Source organism: Nyctibius grandis, chromosome 26 (assembly GCF_013368605.1).
Source record: "Nyctibius grandis isolate bNycGra1 chromosome 26, bNycGra1.pri, whole genome shotgun sequence".
Lineage (NCBI taxonomy): Eukaryota > Metazoa > Chordata > Aves > Nyctibiiformes > Nyctibiidae > Nyctibius > Nyctibius grandis.
Window position 1 is genome coordinate 4,521,384 of NC_090683.1, and position 17,958 is coordinate 4,539,341.

The following is a 17,958-nucleotide window of genomic DNA, read 5'->3' on the forward strand; positions in this document are numbered from 1 at the left end:
TTTCTCATCGCTCAACAGCCATTTTATCACCCCAAACCCACCCCACAGCCTCCACCCCATGGCAGTGTCACCCCCAGGGAGGTGACACCAATGTGGCCACCCACATTACCTGGAAAATGAGAAGAAACCAGCTTATTCCCCCCCAAAGAAAGGGCTGTGGTGCTCCCACAGCTCTTTAAAGGTTTCATCAAGCCAGGTGGGGTGGATGAGGCTGGAGGGGAGGGAATAGGGTGCAGGTGTCCTGCATTGCCCCACTGATGTGTGTAGGTGCTGATGCCCCCCCCCCCCAATATTGGTAGCCCCCCCAGCCAGATGGGCGACCTGCCCACTGCCGGGCTTTTATCCCCTGCAAAGTGTCCCCAAAAGCATCCCGACACCCTTAAATCCATCCCTGGGATTGTCCCCCCCCTTCCCCGGCATCACCCCGGTGTCACCCAGGTACCCACCACCCCACGTCACTGCGGGAGGAGGGGGACGCGGGCACCGTCCGGGGGTCCGGGCATGGGGTTGATGCGTTGACCCGTGCGAACGTTGAACATGGGGAGGGTGGAAAGGGGACGTGGGACATCCCGGCTGCCGGCCATGTGCCTCAGCTCCTCGGTGTCACCGTGGATGGTGGTGTGGTGGACCAGCTGGATGCTGGGGGGGAAGGACAAGTGGGTGCTGCGCCCCGCGGTCCCACCCGTGTTCCTTTGGGGAGGGGTCTGGGGAGGGGGTCTGTCCTCCCATCGTTGGGGGTCTGCCCTCCGTCATTGGGATTTGTCCCTCATCATTGGGGTTTGTCCCCCAACATTGGGGTCTCATCGTTGGGGTCTGCCCTCCGTTACTGGGGTTTGTCCCCCATCATTGGGATTTGTCCCCCATCATTAGGATTTGTCCCCCATCACTGGGGTCTCATTGTTGGGGTCTGCCCTACGTCACTGGGGTTTGTACCCCATCATTGGGGTCTCCCATCCATCACTGGGGCTGTGTCCCCCACCATTGGGGTCCGTCCCCCATCACTGGGGTCCTCCTCACTGGCCCTGACCCCCACCAAGGCCGTTGGAGAAGTAAACCAGCTCTTGTGCTCCAGCCCGCGTCTGTGGGGGGTTATTGGGGGGGGCGCCGAGGTGTGGGGAGGGGAGGAGGGGGATTGGGGGGGCCCTTTGGGGAGATCTTTGGGCTCTCTCACCTCCAGAACACCCCCATACAGCCGACCTCTCCCCGTCCCCTTCCCCGTCCCCATCCCCGTCCCCATCCCCTCTGGCCTCCCCGTGCTGGGTCACCACAAAGCCCCCCCGCCCCAAGCAGCCCCCCACCACCCGCCTGGCTCAGCCTGGGCGCGGGGACTTACTCGGACGTCTCCAAGTCCCGTTTTTGCCTACGAAACAGAGGAAAAAGGGGAAAGAATTAAAATTATGGTGAGAAGGGCTCTCCCCACCCCTGGGGCCATGGTGGCCGGGGGTGTCCATGCCCTGGCTGGGGTGGGGGGACCCCCACCTTGACCGTGCCCCCCCCCCCACCACTCACACTCCCTCCCTGCGGCAGCACATGAGGTGGCCCAGGAGCAGGCAGAGCAGCGCGGCCGCCGCCAGCGGCACCAGCAGCGTCACCAGGTACCCAGGCAGCAGGTCCTGGGGGGGCACCTCGGTGGGGGGCTGGAAATCGCCCCCCTCCTCCAGCACGCCGGGACCCCACAGCGGTCCTGGCGCCGGGGTGCTGGGCCAGACCTGCAGCTGCAATGGGGTGATGGTTAGAGGTGGGGGGGGGGATGTCCCCATGGGGGTCTCGGTGGGGGGGTCTCACCAGGGTGAGGTTGCACCAGCGGATGGCGAAGCGGGGGGCGAAGGTGTCGTAGCAGGAGGCGAGGGGCTGCTGGCCCTGGTGGCAGCGGAGCTGGCTCTGCGGCGAGGTGGCCGACACCAGGCATGGCGAGAAGGCACCGTGGGAGCCCACGGTCACGTACACCCTGTTGGGTGGGGGGCACCGGCTGGAGGTGACACTCCCACCCCAAAAAAACCCCCCACCCATGGAGGGGAGCACCCCCAGCACCCCCACCCTGAAGCCTGCCATACCCCTCCTTGCGCCCCTCGATGGGCAGCGGCACGCGGCCGCCCCGGTCCAGGGCGGAGGTGACGTTGGTGACACGGATGTCGTCCCGCTCCCACACGCTGGCCGTGGCCTCGAGGAACATCTCCCGCGCGGCCGCCGGCAGCAGCTCCTCCACGTTCCTGTTCCCCACCAGGAACTCACCCCGGTACGGGGGCTCCCCGCCTGCGGGGGGACATGTGGCACCCGTGGGGACACCCCATGCCCATCCCTGGGGGGGTCCAGTGCGATTTGGGGGTGCCCAGCCCTTACCTGGAGCGGGGATGACGGTGACAACGAGGCGCTGTGCCACTGTCCCGTAGGTGTGCCGGTTGTGTGCCAGCACCTGCGAGCCGTGGAGAGACCCCCCTGAAGGTGCCAGCCCCCTCCCCGTGTCACCCCCCTCTCACGGAGCCATGCGGGTGGCCACCTACCTCGATGGTGTGGGTGCCCACCTCAGCGGCCGTGGGGCTGCCGTAGAGGTAGCCCGGCTGGTGGGGGTCCCGCTGGACGAACCGCAGCCACCGCGGCAGGTCGGGGTGGTCCCGGAGGTGGGCTTGGAAGGTGATGGGGGCGGCTGCTGGGCACCGGGACACACGGACGGGTGGGGACGGACATGGGGACACGTGTGCCACCAGGCTGTGCCACGGGCAGACCCCCGCCCTGCAAGACCTTCCCCATCCAACTGGTCCCACCGAGGAAGCACAACTGGTCCCTGCGCCGGCTCTGATCCCCTTTTTGAGCGGGATGACCCCAAACCGAGGTGACCCCAAACCGAGGTGACCCCCAGCCCCTCAGTGTGGGGGACAAAGGGACGCTGCTCCCGGGTGGGGCCATGCTCGGGGGTCCCCAAACAGGTGGAGGGATGGAGGGATGGAGGGAGGGACCCCCCAGCTGGGGTCATGCCCGGTGGGGAGCAGCCATGGGCCAGTGCCCCCATTAACAGCCCCAGACCCCCCCCCCGGCCCCGCTCCCCTCGGCCCGGCCCTCACCGCCGTCATCCTCGTGCCCGCCGACGAAGGCCTCCTGGAACAGCTCCCGCTCCAGCTCGTGGACGAAGACGGCTCCGGTCTCGGAGGACACACGGTGGTCAGGGAGGACATGGTGGTCGGGGAGGGTGGCCCAGGACCCCCCCAGGGCCATGGCTGCGGCCAGGCGCAGGGTTGGAGCCGGGGCTGGGGATCATGGCTCCTCCCTGCCTCAGTTTCCCCATTCCCCAGAGACCCCGGGGTGACCCACAGGTGCCCACAGACCTGCCACCCCCCCCAGGACACCCAGCTGGGGCAGAAATGTGTCCCCACAGTGCCAGGCTGTATGTAGGACAGGGACAGGGATGGGGACAGGGACGGGGATGGGGACAGGGATGGGACAGCACCTTCCCTTGCCCAGGCCCCGTCACGGAGAGGTCCCCCTTGGTCCCCCCCCGTCCCAAACCCAGCTGGCACCCGGGACAGGACGGCCTTATTTAGCTCTGTCACGTCGCAGCCATGTCCCCTCCGTCCCCACCCGCCAGCACCCCTTGTCCCCACCCCGCTGTGGGGGTCCCCCCCATCCCCTCCCTGCTGGGGGTACCCCTGGCCCAGCAGTGTCCCCCCCGGGGGGTGACGGGGCTGCCACTCGCCTGCCAGCACCCAGACCCGCAGCAGCGCGGGGGCCTCCATCTTCGCCCGGGCGTGGGGCCAGCGCTGACTGACGGCGCCAGCGGGGCCAGCGGGGGGGACCCGCCTGGGGGGGACCCGCTGGGGACACCCCGCCATGGCCACGTCCTGCCACCAAGGCCCCGTGGCAGCGAGCCCCGTGGCCGGTGGGGTGTCCCCTGGGTGGGTTTGTCCTGGTGCCCCCACTCGGGGGTAGGGGGTGGCACCTGGGGCACCGGATGGGGCACAGTGAGGGACAGCGGGGTGGGGGGGGACACTTGGGGACAGCTGACCCCCCCGACCCCCCCTGCCAGCACCGCTGCCCTGCACACGCGTGTGCCCTGGCGTGGCACTGGGACAGGAGCATGTGTGTGCACACGCGTGTGCCCTTGTGTGGTACTAAGGAGCACACGTGTGACAAGAGCACGTGTGTGCACATGCGTGTGCCCTCGCGTGGCACCGGGACAGGAGCACACGTGTGACAGGAGCACGCGTGTGACAGGAGCAAGCGTGTGCACATGCGTGTGCCCTCGCATGGCACTAGGACAGGAGCACATGTGTGACAAGAGCACGTGCGTGCCCACGCGTGTGCCCTCGTGTGGCACCAGGGCAGGAGCACACGTGTGACAGGAACAAGAGTGTGCACACGCGTGTGGCACCAAGAAAGGAGCACGCGTGTGACAGTAGCACGTGTGTGCACACGCGTGTGCCCTCGCGTGGCACCGGGGCAGGAGCACGCGTGTGACAGGGGCACGCGTGTGCACACGCGTGTGCGTGCACGGGGAGGGGGGGTCCCGGGCGGGCCGGCGGTGGCGGGGGGGGGGCCCGGCCCCGCGGTGGGGCTCGGGGCGGGGGGAGGCGGCGGAAGGGGAAGGGGGTGGCCGGGGGGGGGGATGTCGCCGCGTCACGTCCACGTCACGGCTACGTCACGCCGCGTCACGCACAAAGGGCCCGGGAGGCGGCCGCGGGGTCCTAGCGCCCGCACGCTCCGCGGCTGCGGGGAGCAGGGGTGCCCCCCACCCTGTCCCGCAGCCCCTTGGGGGGGCTCCTCCCGCAGCAGGGACCCCCAGCACGGCCCCACGCTCTCGGCTCTGCCCCCCCTCCTCCCTCCCCGCAGCAAAGCCCCAAATAACCCCCCAAACACCCGCCGGCAGGGGCAGGAAGGCAGTGCCCCCCCCCCCGGCCCCTCCTGCCTCAGTTTCCCCTCCTGCCACCCCTGGGTGGAGGAGTCGCAGGGTGGGACATGTGCTGCACCCCGGGGATGGAGTTATGGGGACAGAAATTAAACAGGGGTCCTGTGGGGTCACCACGGGACACCTCGAGATGGGGGGGCTTTGGGTGTGGGGGTGTGGAGGTCCCGAGGGGTGGGAGCGGGGGGACACGGGGACAAAACTGAGGGGACACAGGGAGGGGAGCAGGGGGACACGGGGACAGAGCCCGGAGGGGCGCAGGGAGATGATGGGGGTACGTGGGTAGAGACCTGGGGGGTACTTGGGACAGGATGGGGGATGTGGGGACGGGGTGGGGGGACACGGGTGCAAAATTATGGGGGTGTGGGGACAGCACAGGGGGATGTGGGGACAAATCCAGGGGTTGTGGGTGCAAAATTGGGAGGGTGCAGGGATGGGATTGAGGGGACAGAGGGGACAGAGGGACCAGCCTGGTGGCCACGGGGACATAACGGGGAGGGGGGGGGGGGGTGTGGGACAGAAGCAGACAAGTATTGTGGGGGACAGAGCTGGGGAGGGACATGAGGATGGATCTAGGAGGGGGACATGGGGACGGAACTAGGTGGACACATGGGGACAGAGCTGGGGGGGGACACGGGGACGGGTCTAGGAGGGGACATGGGGACAGAGCTGGGGGGGACATGGGGACAGAGCTGGGGGGACATGGGGACGGATCTAGGGGGGGGACATGGGACAGAGCTGGGGGGGGACATGGGGACGGATCTAGGAGGGGGACATGGGGATGGATCTAGGAGGAGGACATGGGGACAGAGCTGGGGGGGGACATGGGGACGGGTCTAGGCGGGGGACACGGGGACAGAGCTCGGGGGGGACATGGGGACGGGTCTAGGGCGACACATGCGGACAGAGCTGGGGGGGGACATGGGGACGGATCTAGGGGGACACATGGGGACAGAGCTGGAGGGGGGGGCACACGGTACAAGCCGGGTGGGGACACCCAGCACAGCACGGATGCTGGGGGGGGGACACATGCCACAGGGAGGGGACCCCCGTGGGGGTGTGGGGAGGGGACTGCGGGGCACCTCGGGGTGGGGGGGGGGTCCTGGGGGGTGCCCCCGGCGAGGCCGAAGCAGCGCAGAGGAGGAGGAGGAGGAGGAGGAGCGGGCGCGTCGCTAAGACCCAGCGGGCTCCGCGGGGCGGGCGGATCGCGGGCAGCGGCGGCTCCATCACCGCCCCGGCGAGAGGGGAAGAGGAGGAGAAGGGAGGGAGGAAGGAAGGAAGGAGGGCCGGGGCGGAGGGGGACCCCCCCGGGATGGACATGGCCTGACCGGGCCCCGCAGCCCCCCCGCGGGCCGGTGCAGGTGGCCCGGTAGCCGCCCACCCCCCCCCCGGGATCGTGTCCCCATGTCGCTGTGACCGGCGAGGGGCCGCGGTGGGACCGGGGGGTCGCGGCGGGCGATGCGGCGTGGCGAGGAGGTGGCGGCATGTTGAGGACGGAGGCGGGCGGCGGGGTGACCGCCGGGGGTGGCGGTGGCGGCGGAGGGTCCCCGTCCGGTGGCGGTGGCAGCGGGGGGCTGCGGAGCGCGTCCCCCCACCGTAACGCCTACGAGGCCACCATCCAGGCCCTGGCGCCCACAAAGGAGGCGGATGGCGAAGACGGCAAGAAAAGCCGGGGTAAGAAGTATGGCTCCAACGTCCACCGCATCAAGAACATGTTCCTCCAGATGGGGACGGCGCCCGGCCCCGAGGGCGCCTGCGACCTGGCCAAGGCCAAGGAGAAGCCCGTCCGTCTCTCCTTGCCCCGCGCCGGTAGCCTCAGCGACAGCGTGGACCAGGGCAACCTCCTCAAGTTGGGCACCAGCGTCTCGGAGAGGGTCAGTCGCTTCGATTCCAAACCCGACAAACCCTTCTCCAAGCTGCAGGAGACCCGCAAGATCTTCGAGAGGAGCCCTCAGGAGAAGGCCACCACCACCAAGCTCTTGCTACGGAAGGAACGAGCCGGTTTCCAGGACCGTAAGCTGGACGTGGTGGTGAGGTTCAACGGCAGCACCGAGTCCTTGGACAAGCTGGACACCGAAGCCGTCTCGCCCACCGTCAGCCAGCTCAGCGCCGTCTTCGAGAAGGCCGACCTCCGTAACAACCTCCACAAGGCACCGGGGCGAGCGGGAGGAGCGCTCAACGCCAAGGTGGTGGGCAAGAGACCTCGGGTCTTCTTGCCGAGCGCTGAGGCCGGACGGTTGGGTGATGGCCACACTGCCCCAGCACGGGCCAGGCCACCAGAGGAGGAGAAGGCAGCGGTGAAGACCAGCCGGGCGGCGGAGAAGGAGCCGGCCACCCCGCGGGTGCAGGAGGTCTGCAAGATCAAGCCGGTGGAGGTGGAGGAGAGCGGCGAGGCCGAGGAGGAGGAGGAGGATGCGGCGGTGGTGGATGAACTGGTGCCTGCGCCCCAGCCGGCCAAGGGGGCCGAGGGCCCGGCGCCCACCGCGCCCCGGCTGGAAGGGGGCTCAGGGGCGGCCGCGGGCGAGGAGGACGTCAAGGGCGAGCGGGCGGAGGAGGGCGATGCCTACGAGGAGGCCAAGAAGGAGGACTTCTCCGAGGCGGACCTGGTGGACATAAGTGCCTACAGTGGGCTCGGGGAGGACTCGGGGGGCAGCGGGCTGGAGGAGGAGGAGGAGGCCGAAGGGCTGTACGAGCCTGAGTCGGGCTGCGTGGAGATCCCGGGGCTGTCCGAGGAAGAGGAGCCCGTCCCCAACCGCAAGATCCAGTTCAGCACGGCCCCCATCCAGGTGAGACCGACTGGGGGCAACTGGGGAGGGACCCCAGGGTGGGCAGCAGCTCAGAATGGGGGGGTACCCCATGGTGAGGGGCACCCCAGGGCAAGAGGCACCCCAGGGTGAGGGGCACCCCATGGGGAGGGGCATCCCAGGGTGAGAGGCAGCTGGGGTGGGGTGTGTGACCCCCCCCCAAAACCACCCCTTTGTGGGGGGCTGGTGCTGGGGACAGGGATGTGGGTGTCTGTGCCCCCCGTGCCCCCCCAGCCATGGGGTATGGCACCCCGCTTGGCCATGGCCTTGCGCTGGGGGAAGGAAGGCCTGGCCCTGGCATGGCCTGGGTGCCCCCCTGCCATCGAGGGGGCCGGTGTGACGGGGAGGGGTGGCACCAGGACCCCCTGGGGTGGGCTGTGCACAGCACCCAGTGCCACCCCACCGCCGTGCCCAGGACCCACCCCACATTTTGGGTGGGGATGCCCCAGATATCCGGCTGTGGGGCGCTGGGTGCAGCAGCCGCGCCGCCACCCGCTGCCCTTGGCCCCTGGGGGGTCCCTCGGTGCTGGGGCCCCTCCCAGACTGGGGGTCCCCGGGGCTGAAGCGGTGGTTGGGGGGGTATTTGCCCCCCCGCCGTGGGCCCAGCCTGGCGCCCAGCACCGTTTCGGGAAGTGGAGGAAGGGGAAGTGTCTCAGCGGCGTGGCCAGGCGGGGGGTGGCATCGCCCATGTCCCCCCCCCTCCATCCCCCAGTTTGGGGTCCCCATCTGGGGTGCTCCCCCGGTGATGGGGTGGGGGGAGAAGGGGCTGGCAGCTATTCCGGGGTGTTCCCTCCCCTCAAATCCCCCCGACCGCGGGAGCAGCCGGCGCTTTGTGCCGGGGCCGGGTTATTTTTAGAGCCCCGGCCTATATTCTGGCTCTGAGTCAGAGCGGGTGGGTGGCCCCCCCCCCGGGACAGGGGGGACGGGGACCACCGTGACCCGGGCAGGGGACAGCGGTGATGGTGTGCTGGGTGGCTGCATGCTGGGAGGGGGGTCTTGGTCCTGTGGGAACTGGTCAGGGTGGCCCTGGGAAGGGTGTCCCCCACCATGGGTGGGCAGCCGGGGTTTTTGGGGTGCCCTTCTCCTCCCCGTGTCCCACCCTGGGGTGATGGTGGGGGTCCCACGTGCGCGGGTGGGGAGGGGACCCAGGCGCCCGAGCACCCTGGCTCCCACCCCGGGTGTATGGGTGATGCTGAGCCCCCCCAAACCCACTGTAGGGGATGGGGCCAGGGACGCTGGGGACCACCCCCCAGCCCCAAAGCGGGCACCCTGCCCCCCGGGGTGGGAGCACACACCACCAGCCCCTTCCCATGGGCACCTGCTGCTTCTCCCTTGGCACCCACTCCGGGCCCCCGGCGTGTCCCAGACCCCCCAGGACCCGGGGACAGGGGTGGGGGGCACAGCAGGGCCAGCCGGGGTGGATGCCCGCAGCCTCCTGGGGACCACGTGCGGACGGAGGGGACAGAGGCATGTCCCCTGCCCTGCTCATCCCCAGCACCCCTGGGTGCCACCCGGGTGGGTCCTGCCCCTCTGTGGGTGTCACCAGGCTGTGTGCCATGGCCCTTGTCACCCGTCCCTCGTACCCTTTGTTGCGGGGCTTTCGCGCTGCGGTGTCACCCCTAATCCACTCGCCCCGGTGGCACCGCCGGGCTGGGGCCCCTCTGGGGACATCTGCCATGCTCAGCGCCCAGCCAGCCTGGCCCCGTCCGGAGAGGGGTGCTGGCAGCGTCCCGGGGCGCAGGGACATGGCACCCCACTCCCTCCAGCTCCGGGCTGGGGACATCATCCCGGTGGCACATCCAGGAGCACCTGGGGTGAGCGTGGGGATGCCCCCAGCCCCTCCTGAGGCGATGCGGGAGGATTTGGGGCTGCCCCACGGCGGGGGTCAGGGTGGATACGTCCCCCAGACGCGCAGGAGGACGGGGGCAGCACCAGCCCCAAGGCTGACCCCTCCTTGGTGCCCAAGCACCCTGCAAGCGAAGCCTGATGGGGAGATGGGCACGAGGGGGGACAGGGACGTGGGGACGGGGGTGACGCGTGGAGCCCCGAGGCCTGCAGAGCCCGTGGTGCTCCCTGTGCCCAGGTGTCCCTCCGTGGAGGCAGAGGTTGAACCTCCCGGGTGGAAACTCGGGGGAACAAACCAGTCCCAGATCTACCGTGGGATCTGCCAGTGGTGGGTTGGGGTCCCTGGGCACCGGGCTGGCAGCCCAAGCTCCCATGGGGGTGCCCAGGCAGGGGTGAGGTGGAGGGAAGGGCAGAGGAGGTGGGGCTGCCCCATGGGGAGAGCCCTTCCCTGCTGCCGAGGGGCAGTTGGGACCATGAGAAGGTGGTGGGCTGAGAGCTGGGGAGCCCCTGGCTGGGGAAGGGGGGGATGAGGGGAGCAGGGGGGGAACAAGCCAGGTGTGCCCTCCCCAAGCTGGGTGACTCAGAGCAGCCAGGGCTTGTACACGCCATCCATCCATTCATCCATCCATCTGTCCATCCACCCCTTCATCCATCCATCCATCCATCCATCCTCCCATCCATGCATCCGTCCATCTGTCCATTCATCCATCCATCATCCCTTCATCCACCCATCCATCCATCCATCTGTCCATCTGACCCTTCATCCACCCATCCATTCCTTCATCCATCCATCTATCCATCCATCCGTCCATCCATTCTTCTATCCATCCTTCTATCCCTCCATCCCTCCATCCACCCATCCATCCATCCCTTCATCCATCCTTCTGTCCATCCATTCATCCCTCCATCCATCCATCCATCCCTCCCTCCCCCCCTTCATCCATCTCTCTGCCCATCCAGCCCCCCATCCATCCATCCAGCAGTGGGGTGCAGGGCACGGCACCATCGCACCTCCCAGGACCACCCCAAACCCTCTGTGCATCCTCAAGCTCCCCCTCACCCCATGACACGATTTGGGGGGGGGATTCTCCAGTGTCTTGTAGGCTCAGTAACACCCCCAAGGCCCTGCCCCACCCCAGGATGCCCCCTTGGCCGCGAGCGCTGCCGGGGCGGTGGGTGGCTGCCGTGTTCTCCCACCCCGTCCCACCACCTCGCTGAGCAGCTCCCTCCACCCCGTCAGGTCTTCAGCACTTACTCCAACGAGGACTACGACCGCCGCAATGAAGACGTTGACCCCATGGCCGCGTCAGCCGAGTACGAGCTGGAGAAGAGGGTGGAGCGCCTCGATCTCTTCCCCGTGGAGCTGGAGAAAGGTGGGTCCCCGCCCTGTCCTGCGCCCTGGAGCTCCTGTGGCACCTTGGGGACGGGTTGGAGGTGACTCCATCGGTGTTGGGTGGCCAGTGCCACCCCTCCAGGAAGCGGCTCTGTGTCTCTGCAGACTCCGAAGGGCTGGGGATCAGCATCATCGGCATGGGCGCGGGGGCCGACATGGGCCTGGAGAAGCTGGGCATCTTCGTCAAGACGGTGACGGAGGGGGGGGGCGGCCCACCGGGATGGCAGGTAAGGGCTGCCCGGCCCCAACCACCCCCCTGGGTCCCCACGAGCTTGGGCGATGGTGGAGGAGCTGGGGTGGGAGCAGGCAGATGTGCCAGATGTTCCTCAGGGTGGGAGCTGCTTGGAGAGGTGGGCGAGGGGTGGCCCCGCCGTGACGGTCCCGTTGTCCCCAGGATCCAGGTGAACGATCTCATCGTGGAGGTGGACGGCACCAGCCTGGTGGGGGTCACACAGAGCTTCGCCGCCTCCGTCCTCAGGAACACCAAGGGCCGCGTCCGGTAGGGCCCAGGGCGGGGGCGTTTGGGGGGCCGGGGGAGCCCCACAGCCTGGGGAGCCCCCTGCCCCATAGCCTGTCCCCAGAGCCCCCCAGCTCCCTGGCTGGGCTGTCCCCCTGCCCCCCCCGAAGCCCCATGCCCACCCTGTGCCACCCTAGTGCCTTCTGCCCCCCAACGTGCCCCCCCCCCAGCCCCCAAATCACCCACAGGCCCCATAACATCACCCCGAGGAGCACCGCCTGCCCCAGCAGCGATGTCCCCTGGGTGTCCCCTGGCTGAGGGGGGACCCCGTGCCACCTGGGTGTCCCCCACCCCTGGGCACCCCGCGGTTGGAGCCCCCCCGGCCCCGGCTGAGCCCCGCCGTCCCCGCAGGTTCCTCATCGGGCGGGAGAAGCCGGGGGAGCAGAGCGAGGTGGCCCAGCTCATCCAGCAGACGCTGGAGCAGGAGCGGTGGCAGCGGGAGATGATCGAGCAGCGCTACACCCAGTACCCCGAGGACGACGAGGAGGTGAGGGGGGCAGCACCCACCCGGGACGGGGACAGATGTGCTCCCCCCCACCCCATACGGGGCCGGTGACTCAGTTTCCCCAGCTGGGATGGGGTGGGGGTGGTGGGGTGGGGGTCACCCCGTGCCGACGCCGCCCCGTGCCCTCCGCAGACGGGCGAGTACGCGACGGACGAGGAGGAGGAGATGAGCCCCATGTTCCCCGGCGGCGAGATGGCCATCGAGGTGTTCGAGCTGGCCGAGAACGAGGACACGCTGTCCCCTGTGGAGATGGACCCCGAGAAGCTGGTGCACAAGTTCAAGGAGGTGTGGAGGGGTCTGGGGGGGTGCTGGGGCAGCGTGGGAGCGGCGCGGGGACGTGCCACCCCGTGCCAATGCCCGGCTCCTCTCGCAGCTCCAGATCAAACACGCCGTCACCGAGGCCGAGATCCAGCAGCTGAAGAGGAAGGTGAGCGGGTGCCCCGGCTGCCCCCTGCCATCTCCCCTGGCCCTCCTGGATCTCCATCACCCCCTTCCCTTCCTAGATCCCCACATCTCCCCCCTAGACCACTCACCATGCTGTGCCGTGCCATGCCATGTCTTGCCATTCCGTGCCATGCCGTGCCATGCCTTGCCCTGTCATGTTATGCCATGCCATGCCTTGCCTTGCCATGACATGCTGTGCCATGTCTTGCCATGCCATACCAACTGTGCCATGCCTTGCCATGCCATGATGTGCTGTTCCATGTCTTGCCATGCCATACCATGCCTTGCCGTGTCATGTTATGCCATGCCATGCCTTGCCTTGCCTTGCCTTGCCATGCTGTGCCATACCATGCCTTGCCATGCCATGTCTTGCCATGCCATGCCGTGCTTCACCATGCCATGTCTTGCCATGCCGTGCCATGCCTTGCTGTGTCATGCTATGCCATGCCACGCCTTGCCATGCCTCGCCATGCCGTGCCATGCCTCGCCATGCCATGCCATGCCCTGACCCGCTGTCCCCCAGCTGCAGTGCCTGGAGCAGGAGAAGGCGCGCTGGCGGGCCGAGAAGGCCCAGCTGGAGCAGAGCGTGGAGGAGAACAAGGAGCGGATGGAGAAGCTGGAGGGGTACTGGATGGAGGCGCAGAACCTCTGCCAGGCCGTGGACGAGCACCTCAAGGAGACGCAGGCCCAGTACCAGACCCTGGAGCGCAAGTACAGCAAGGCCAAGAGGCTCATCAAGGAGTACCAGCAAAAGTGAGGGCAGCGCTGGGCCCCGGGCACCGATCCTTCCGCGGGCACGGAGCATCCCCCTGGGCACGGACCCACCCCTGGGGCACCCACCGCTTCCCGGTCACCCCGTGTCCCTGGGCGCAGACCATGCCCTTGGTGTGGACGCACTTGGTGGGCACCAACCCCTTCGTGGGCACCCTTTGTCCTTGGGCACGGACCATCCCTTGGGCATGAACCGTTCCCTGGGTACAGACCATCCCCTGGCCAGAAACCCACCCCTGGGGCACCAACTCCTTCCTGGGCACCCTTCATCCCTTGGCCATGGACCATCTTCTGGGGCAGGGACCTTCCCCTTGGTGTGCACCCACCCCTGGGGCACCAGATCCTTTCTGGGCACCCTTCATCCCTTGGCCATGGACCATCCTCTGGCCATGGACCATCCCCTGGGCAGGGACCTTCCCCTTGGCGTGGACCCATCCCTGGGGCACCAGATCCTTCCTGAGCCACCTTCATCCCACGACAGGGACCATCCCCTGGGAGACCCCCGGGCACCACCACCCCCCTGAGCATGGTCCCTGCCTCACACCCACGTCCCAAGGTGGTGCCACCTCCCTGGGGTCCCCGCGGTGCCGGGTTGGGGTGGGGGGACGTGCACCCACGCGCTGGTGCCCGCAGGGAGATCGAGTTCCTGAAGAAGGAGACGGCGCAGCGGCGGGTGCTGGAGGAGTCGGAGCTGGCGCACAAGGAGGAGATGGAGAAGCTGCAGGAGAAGGTGGGCACCGGGCGCCGGGACGCGGGCTGCCCCTGAGCCCACCGCCCCGCCGCCGCGCCCCACGGCTCCCCGGCGCCGCCGGATCCCAGGACGGACCGCAGCGGATCTGCTCGGGCGCCGGATCCCGGCTCCACGCCGGACTGAGCTCCGGCTGCTGGACCCCCCGGGAGCGCGGCGGAGCTGCTTTGGGCGCCGGATCCCAACGGAGTCGCCGATGGCAGCGGATCTGCTCGGGTGCCTCCTCCCGGCACCGGATCCCGCGGCGCATCTGCCCCGGGGTTGGATCCCGCTGCGGGGTCTGATGGCCCGTAACGGATCACGGGAGCCCTGCTGGGGCGCGGGGTCCCGGGCTGCTTGAGTGGGATCCTGCGGTGGCGCCCAGGAGATCTGCGCGAGGCGCTGGGTCACGCTCGGTCCTCCCTTGGAGGCGGGATCCCATGCTGGCCATGCTGGATCCCCCCATCGATCACACTGGATCCCCCCCCAATCACACTGGATCCCCCCCCATCACACTGGATCCCCCCCAGCTCACACTGGATCTCCCCACAGATCATACCGGATCCCCCACAGATCACACTGGATCCCCACCACCACCTGATGACACTGGATCTCCCCCACTGATCACACTGGATCCCCCCCCCCCAATCACACTGGATCCCCCCCCCCCCCGTCACACTGGATCCCCCCGTCACACCAGATCCCCCTACGGATCACACTGGATCCCCCCCCCGGATCCCCCCACAGCTCACACCGGATCCCCCCCACACACTGGATCCCTCCCCAGCTCACACCAGATTCACCCCCCCCAGCTCACACTGGATCTCCCCCCCCGATCACACCAGATCCCCCCCAGCTCACACCGGACCCCCCCACAGCTCACACCAGATCTCCACCACCCCCCCCCCCGATCCCCCCACAGCGGCTGGGGCCGGGGCTGGGCCAGGTCACAGTGGATCCTCCCTGGGATCACCGGATCCCCCGGGATCCCACAGCACCTGGGAGGCTGCCGCGGGTCACAGCGGGGGGGTGCGGCACCCATCCGGCTGGGGGGCACCAGGGCGCAGGCGGGCAGCGGGCGGGGGGTCCCTTGGCACCCAGAAGAGCCCCCCCATATGCCCCCCCCCCCTTACACCCTCCTCCATCACCCCAAAATGCCCCACAGAGACTCACCCACCCCCTGCCCACAGCCCCCCCCACCCCTGTGCCCCCAGCCCCACTCTGGGCCTCCAGCCCCCTGCCCTGTGTCCCCCCCCCTTGTCCCCAGCCCTGTGTCACCCCCCACCCCAGCACCCCCATGTCCTGCCCCCCCTTGTCCTGTCACCCCCCAGTCCAGTCCCCCCATCCCTGTGTCCCCCACCCCTGTATCCCCATCATGTCCCCCCCCCCACATGTTCACCCCTGTGTCCCTGTGTCCCCACCCATGTCCCCGTGTCCCCCCTCGTGTCCCTGTCCCCCCCGTCCCCCCCCCCAGCTGAGACCTCTCCCCTTTGCTGTTTTTCAGATCTCCGAGCTGGAGGCCAAGCTGCAGACACTGAAAAATTCCAACCCGACCTAAACCACCCTCAAACCGCAGCGATTCCGGGGTGGGGGGGCCCCTCTCACCCCCCCCCAGCCCTGTCCCTCCCCCCCCACACCCCCCCATACCCCTTCCCCACCGGGGAGGAGGTGAGACCCCCGCCAAGGCCTCCTGGTGCCCCCCACGTCCCCCTCGGGGGCACAGACAGCGGGGGGGGGGTTGAGGTGCGTCTCGGGGGGTTTTTTTTTGGGGGGGGGGGCGGACACCCCGCGTTCGTGTCTGTGTCCAGTGTGAGTCTCGTGGTGACGTGATGGACTGATCGGGGGGGGGGACACGGCCCCCACCCCCCCCAGGCCTCCCCATTCCCCAAGCGCACCCCACACCCCCCCTCGACATGTCCCCCCCCCCCGACAAAGACTTGGCACCCCAGTTGGACGCTGTAGGGGGGTCAGGGGGTGCCCCCCCCAAAATGTGAGCCATACTGGGGAGCAAAGGGGGGGGGTACACTGGAAGCCCCCCCCGAACCCCCGCAGCGAGGTGCCCCCCCTGGTTCGGTGACACCATGGAGGGGGGGACCCCAAATGCCCCCCCCCAGTGCCACCACCGTCCCTTCAGCCTTTGCCAACTCCTGCAGTGGGCATGGAGGGGGGCACCGGCCCCACCACAGCCCCCAGTGCCCCCCCAGCACCCACCACTGCCCTCCCTGAGCCCAGGGCTTTCGCCTTCCCTGGGCAAGGCGGGGGGGACACACACGGGGGTCCCCCTCCAGGGTGGGGGCAATGCTCTCACCCCCCCCCAACTGTAAATACCCCCCCCATAAATCACAGTATTTCTCTGGGGCTAGGATGCCCCCCCCATGCCCCCCCCCCACTGGGCACCCCCAGCTGGGTCGGGGGGGGTCCCAGCCCCTCGCCCCGGGGGGGACCCCCTTTATTTTTTGTTTCTATTTTGCCCCCCTCCCCCCCCCCGAAGTACCGAGTCTCCGACAGTAACTGGATGTGGGGGCAACTGGGAGCCAGAGCTGGTTATACTGGGAGGGGGAGGAGGGGGGCACGTGGAGGGGGGGGGCAAGGAAAGGGGGGGGTCCGACTGGATTGGAGCCACTTGGGGGAGGGGGGGGTGGTATTTAAGGGGGGGTCGGGGAGCGCGAGCCCCGGGGGGTGCCGGGGCTATTTAATCTCACACGTGTGCCCGCGGGTGTATATACTATATATATATGTACGTATGTATGTACTGGTCCTCGTTTTGTAGCGCCGCGTCCCGCCATCCCATAAACACGGCCTCCGCCTCCGCCACCGCATCCGTGTCCCGGCCGCTGGGCCCACTGGGGGCACTGGGGGGACTGGGGGGCACTGGGAGGAGTGGGAAGGACTGGGGGGAACAGAGAAGGGTGGGAAGGATTGAGGGCACTGGGAGGAGTGGGAAGGACTGGGGTATACTGGGAAGGCTGGGAAAGATTTGGGGGCACTAGGAGGAGGGGGAAGGAATGGGGGGCACTGGGAGGACTGGGAAGGACTGGGGGCACTGGGAGGACTGGGAAGGACTGGGGTGCACTGGGAGGAGTAAGGGGCACTGGGAGGAGTGGGAAGGACTGGGGGGAATGAAGAGGCGTGGGAAGGATTGGGGGCACTGGGAGGACTGGGGAACACTGGGAGAAGTGGGAAGGATTGGGGACACTGGGAGGAATGGGAAGGATTGGGAGGCACTGGAAGGATTGGGGACACTGGGAGGAATGGGAAGGATTGGGAGGCACTGGATGGACTGGGGAGCACTGGGAGGAGTGGGAAGGACTGGGGGGCACTGGGAGGACTGGGAAAGACTAGGGGGAATGAAGAGGAGTGGGAAGGATTTGGGGCACTGGAAGGACTGGGGAGCACTGGGAGAAGTGGGAAGGACTGGGGGGCACTGGGAGGACTGGGAAGGACTAGGGGGAATGAAGAGGACTGGGAAGGATTGGGAGGCACTGGGAGAACTGGGAAGGACTGGGGGGAATGAAGAGGAGTGGGAAGGATTGGGGGCACTGGATGGACTGGGGAGCACTGGGAGGAGTGGGAAGGACTGGGGGGAATGAAGAGGAGTGGGAAGGATGGGGGCACTGGGAGGACTGGGGGGCACTGGGAGGAGTGGGAAGGACTGGGGGGAATGAAGAGGAGTGGGAAGGATTTGGGGCACTGGAAGGACTGGGGGGCACTGGGGGCACTGGGAGCACTGGGAGCACTGGGGGCACCGGGGGCCCTGGAGCGCCCGCCCCGCCGCTGTCCGTTCAGCACCGCTCGCTCCGCTCCGGCCCCTCCCGGCCGCTTCCGGGTTCCTGTCCCCCCCCCGCCGCCCCCCGCCCTCCGCAGCGCCCTCCGCCCGCCTCGGCCCGGCCCGGCCCGGCCCCCCGGCCCCCCCTCCCGGCCCCCCCGGCCCGGCTCGGCCGCGGGCCCGGCGGCGGGAGGCGCCCAGGATGCCCGAGCAGCGCCGGTGAGTCGGGGCGGGGGGGGCCAGGGCGTAACCCCCGGGGGGGACATCCACCGGGCAGCGGCCCCGGTACAGC

The 17,958-nt window shown here is 68.6% G+C and overlaps 2 protein-coding genes across 3 annotated transcripts; one reads left to right on the forward strand and one right to left on the reverse strand.

The window, feature by feature from the left end:
- SGCA (sarcoglycan alpha) lies at window positions 1-3,919 on the reverse strand. Of its 2 annotated transcripts, none has more exons than XM_068418909.1 (9): window positions 3,689-3,919; window positions 3,060-3,212; window positions 2,502-2,644; window positions 2,341-2,413; window positions 2,055-2,253; window positions 1,786-1,948; window positions 1,510-1,715; window positions 1,334-1,360; window positions 1-639 (listed from the first exon to the last, which is right to left on the reverse strand). In XM_068418909.1, exons 1-9 carry the CDS (start codon window positions 3,822-3,824, stop codon window positions 456-458), a joined length of 1,284 nt encoding a protein of 427 aa, XP_068275010.1. In that variant the 5' UTR covers window positions 3,825-3,919; the 3' UTR covers window positions 1-455. The 2 variants fall into 2 exon arrangements, with proteins under 2 accessions (XP_068275010.1, XP_068275009.1); XM_068418908.1 differs by having other exon boundaries at window positions 2,502-2,647; window positions 3,689-3,918.
- A 2,232-nt stretch (window positions 3,920-6,151) lies between these two features.
- PPP1R9B (protein phosphatase 1 regulatory subunit 9B) lies at window positions 6,152-15,551 on the forward strand. Its single transcript, XM_068418907.1, is given in 11 exon segments — window positions 6,152-7,680; window positions 10,784-10,916; window positions 11,042-11,136; window positions 11,138-11,163; window positions 11,331-11,435; window positions 11,805-11,940; window positions 12,091-12,243; window positions 12,332-12,385; window positions 12,926-13,155; window positions 13,807-13,903; window positions 15,405-15,551. Coding segments are annotated over 11 exon segments (2,385 nt in total). The 5' UTR covers window positions 6,152-6,378; the 3' UTR covers window positions 15,459-15,551.
- The last annotated feature ends 2,407 nt before the right edge of the window (window positions 15,552-17,958 follow it).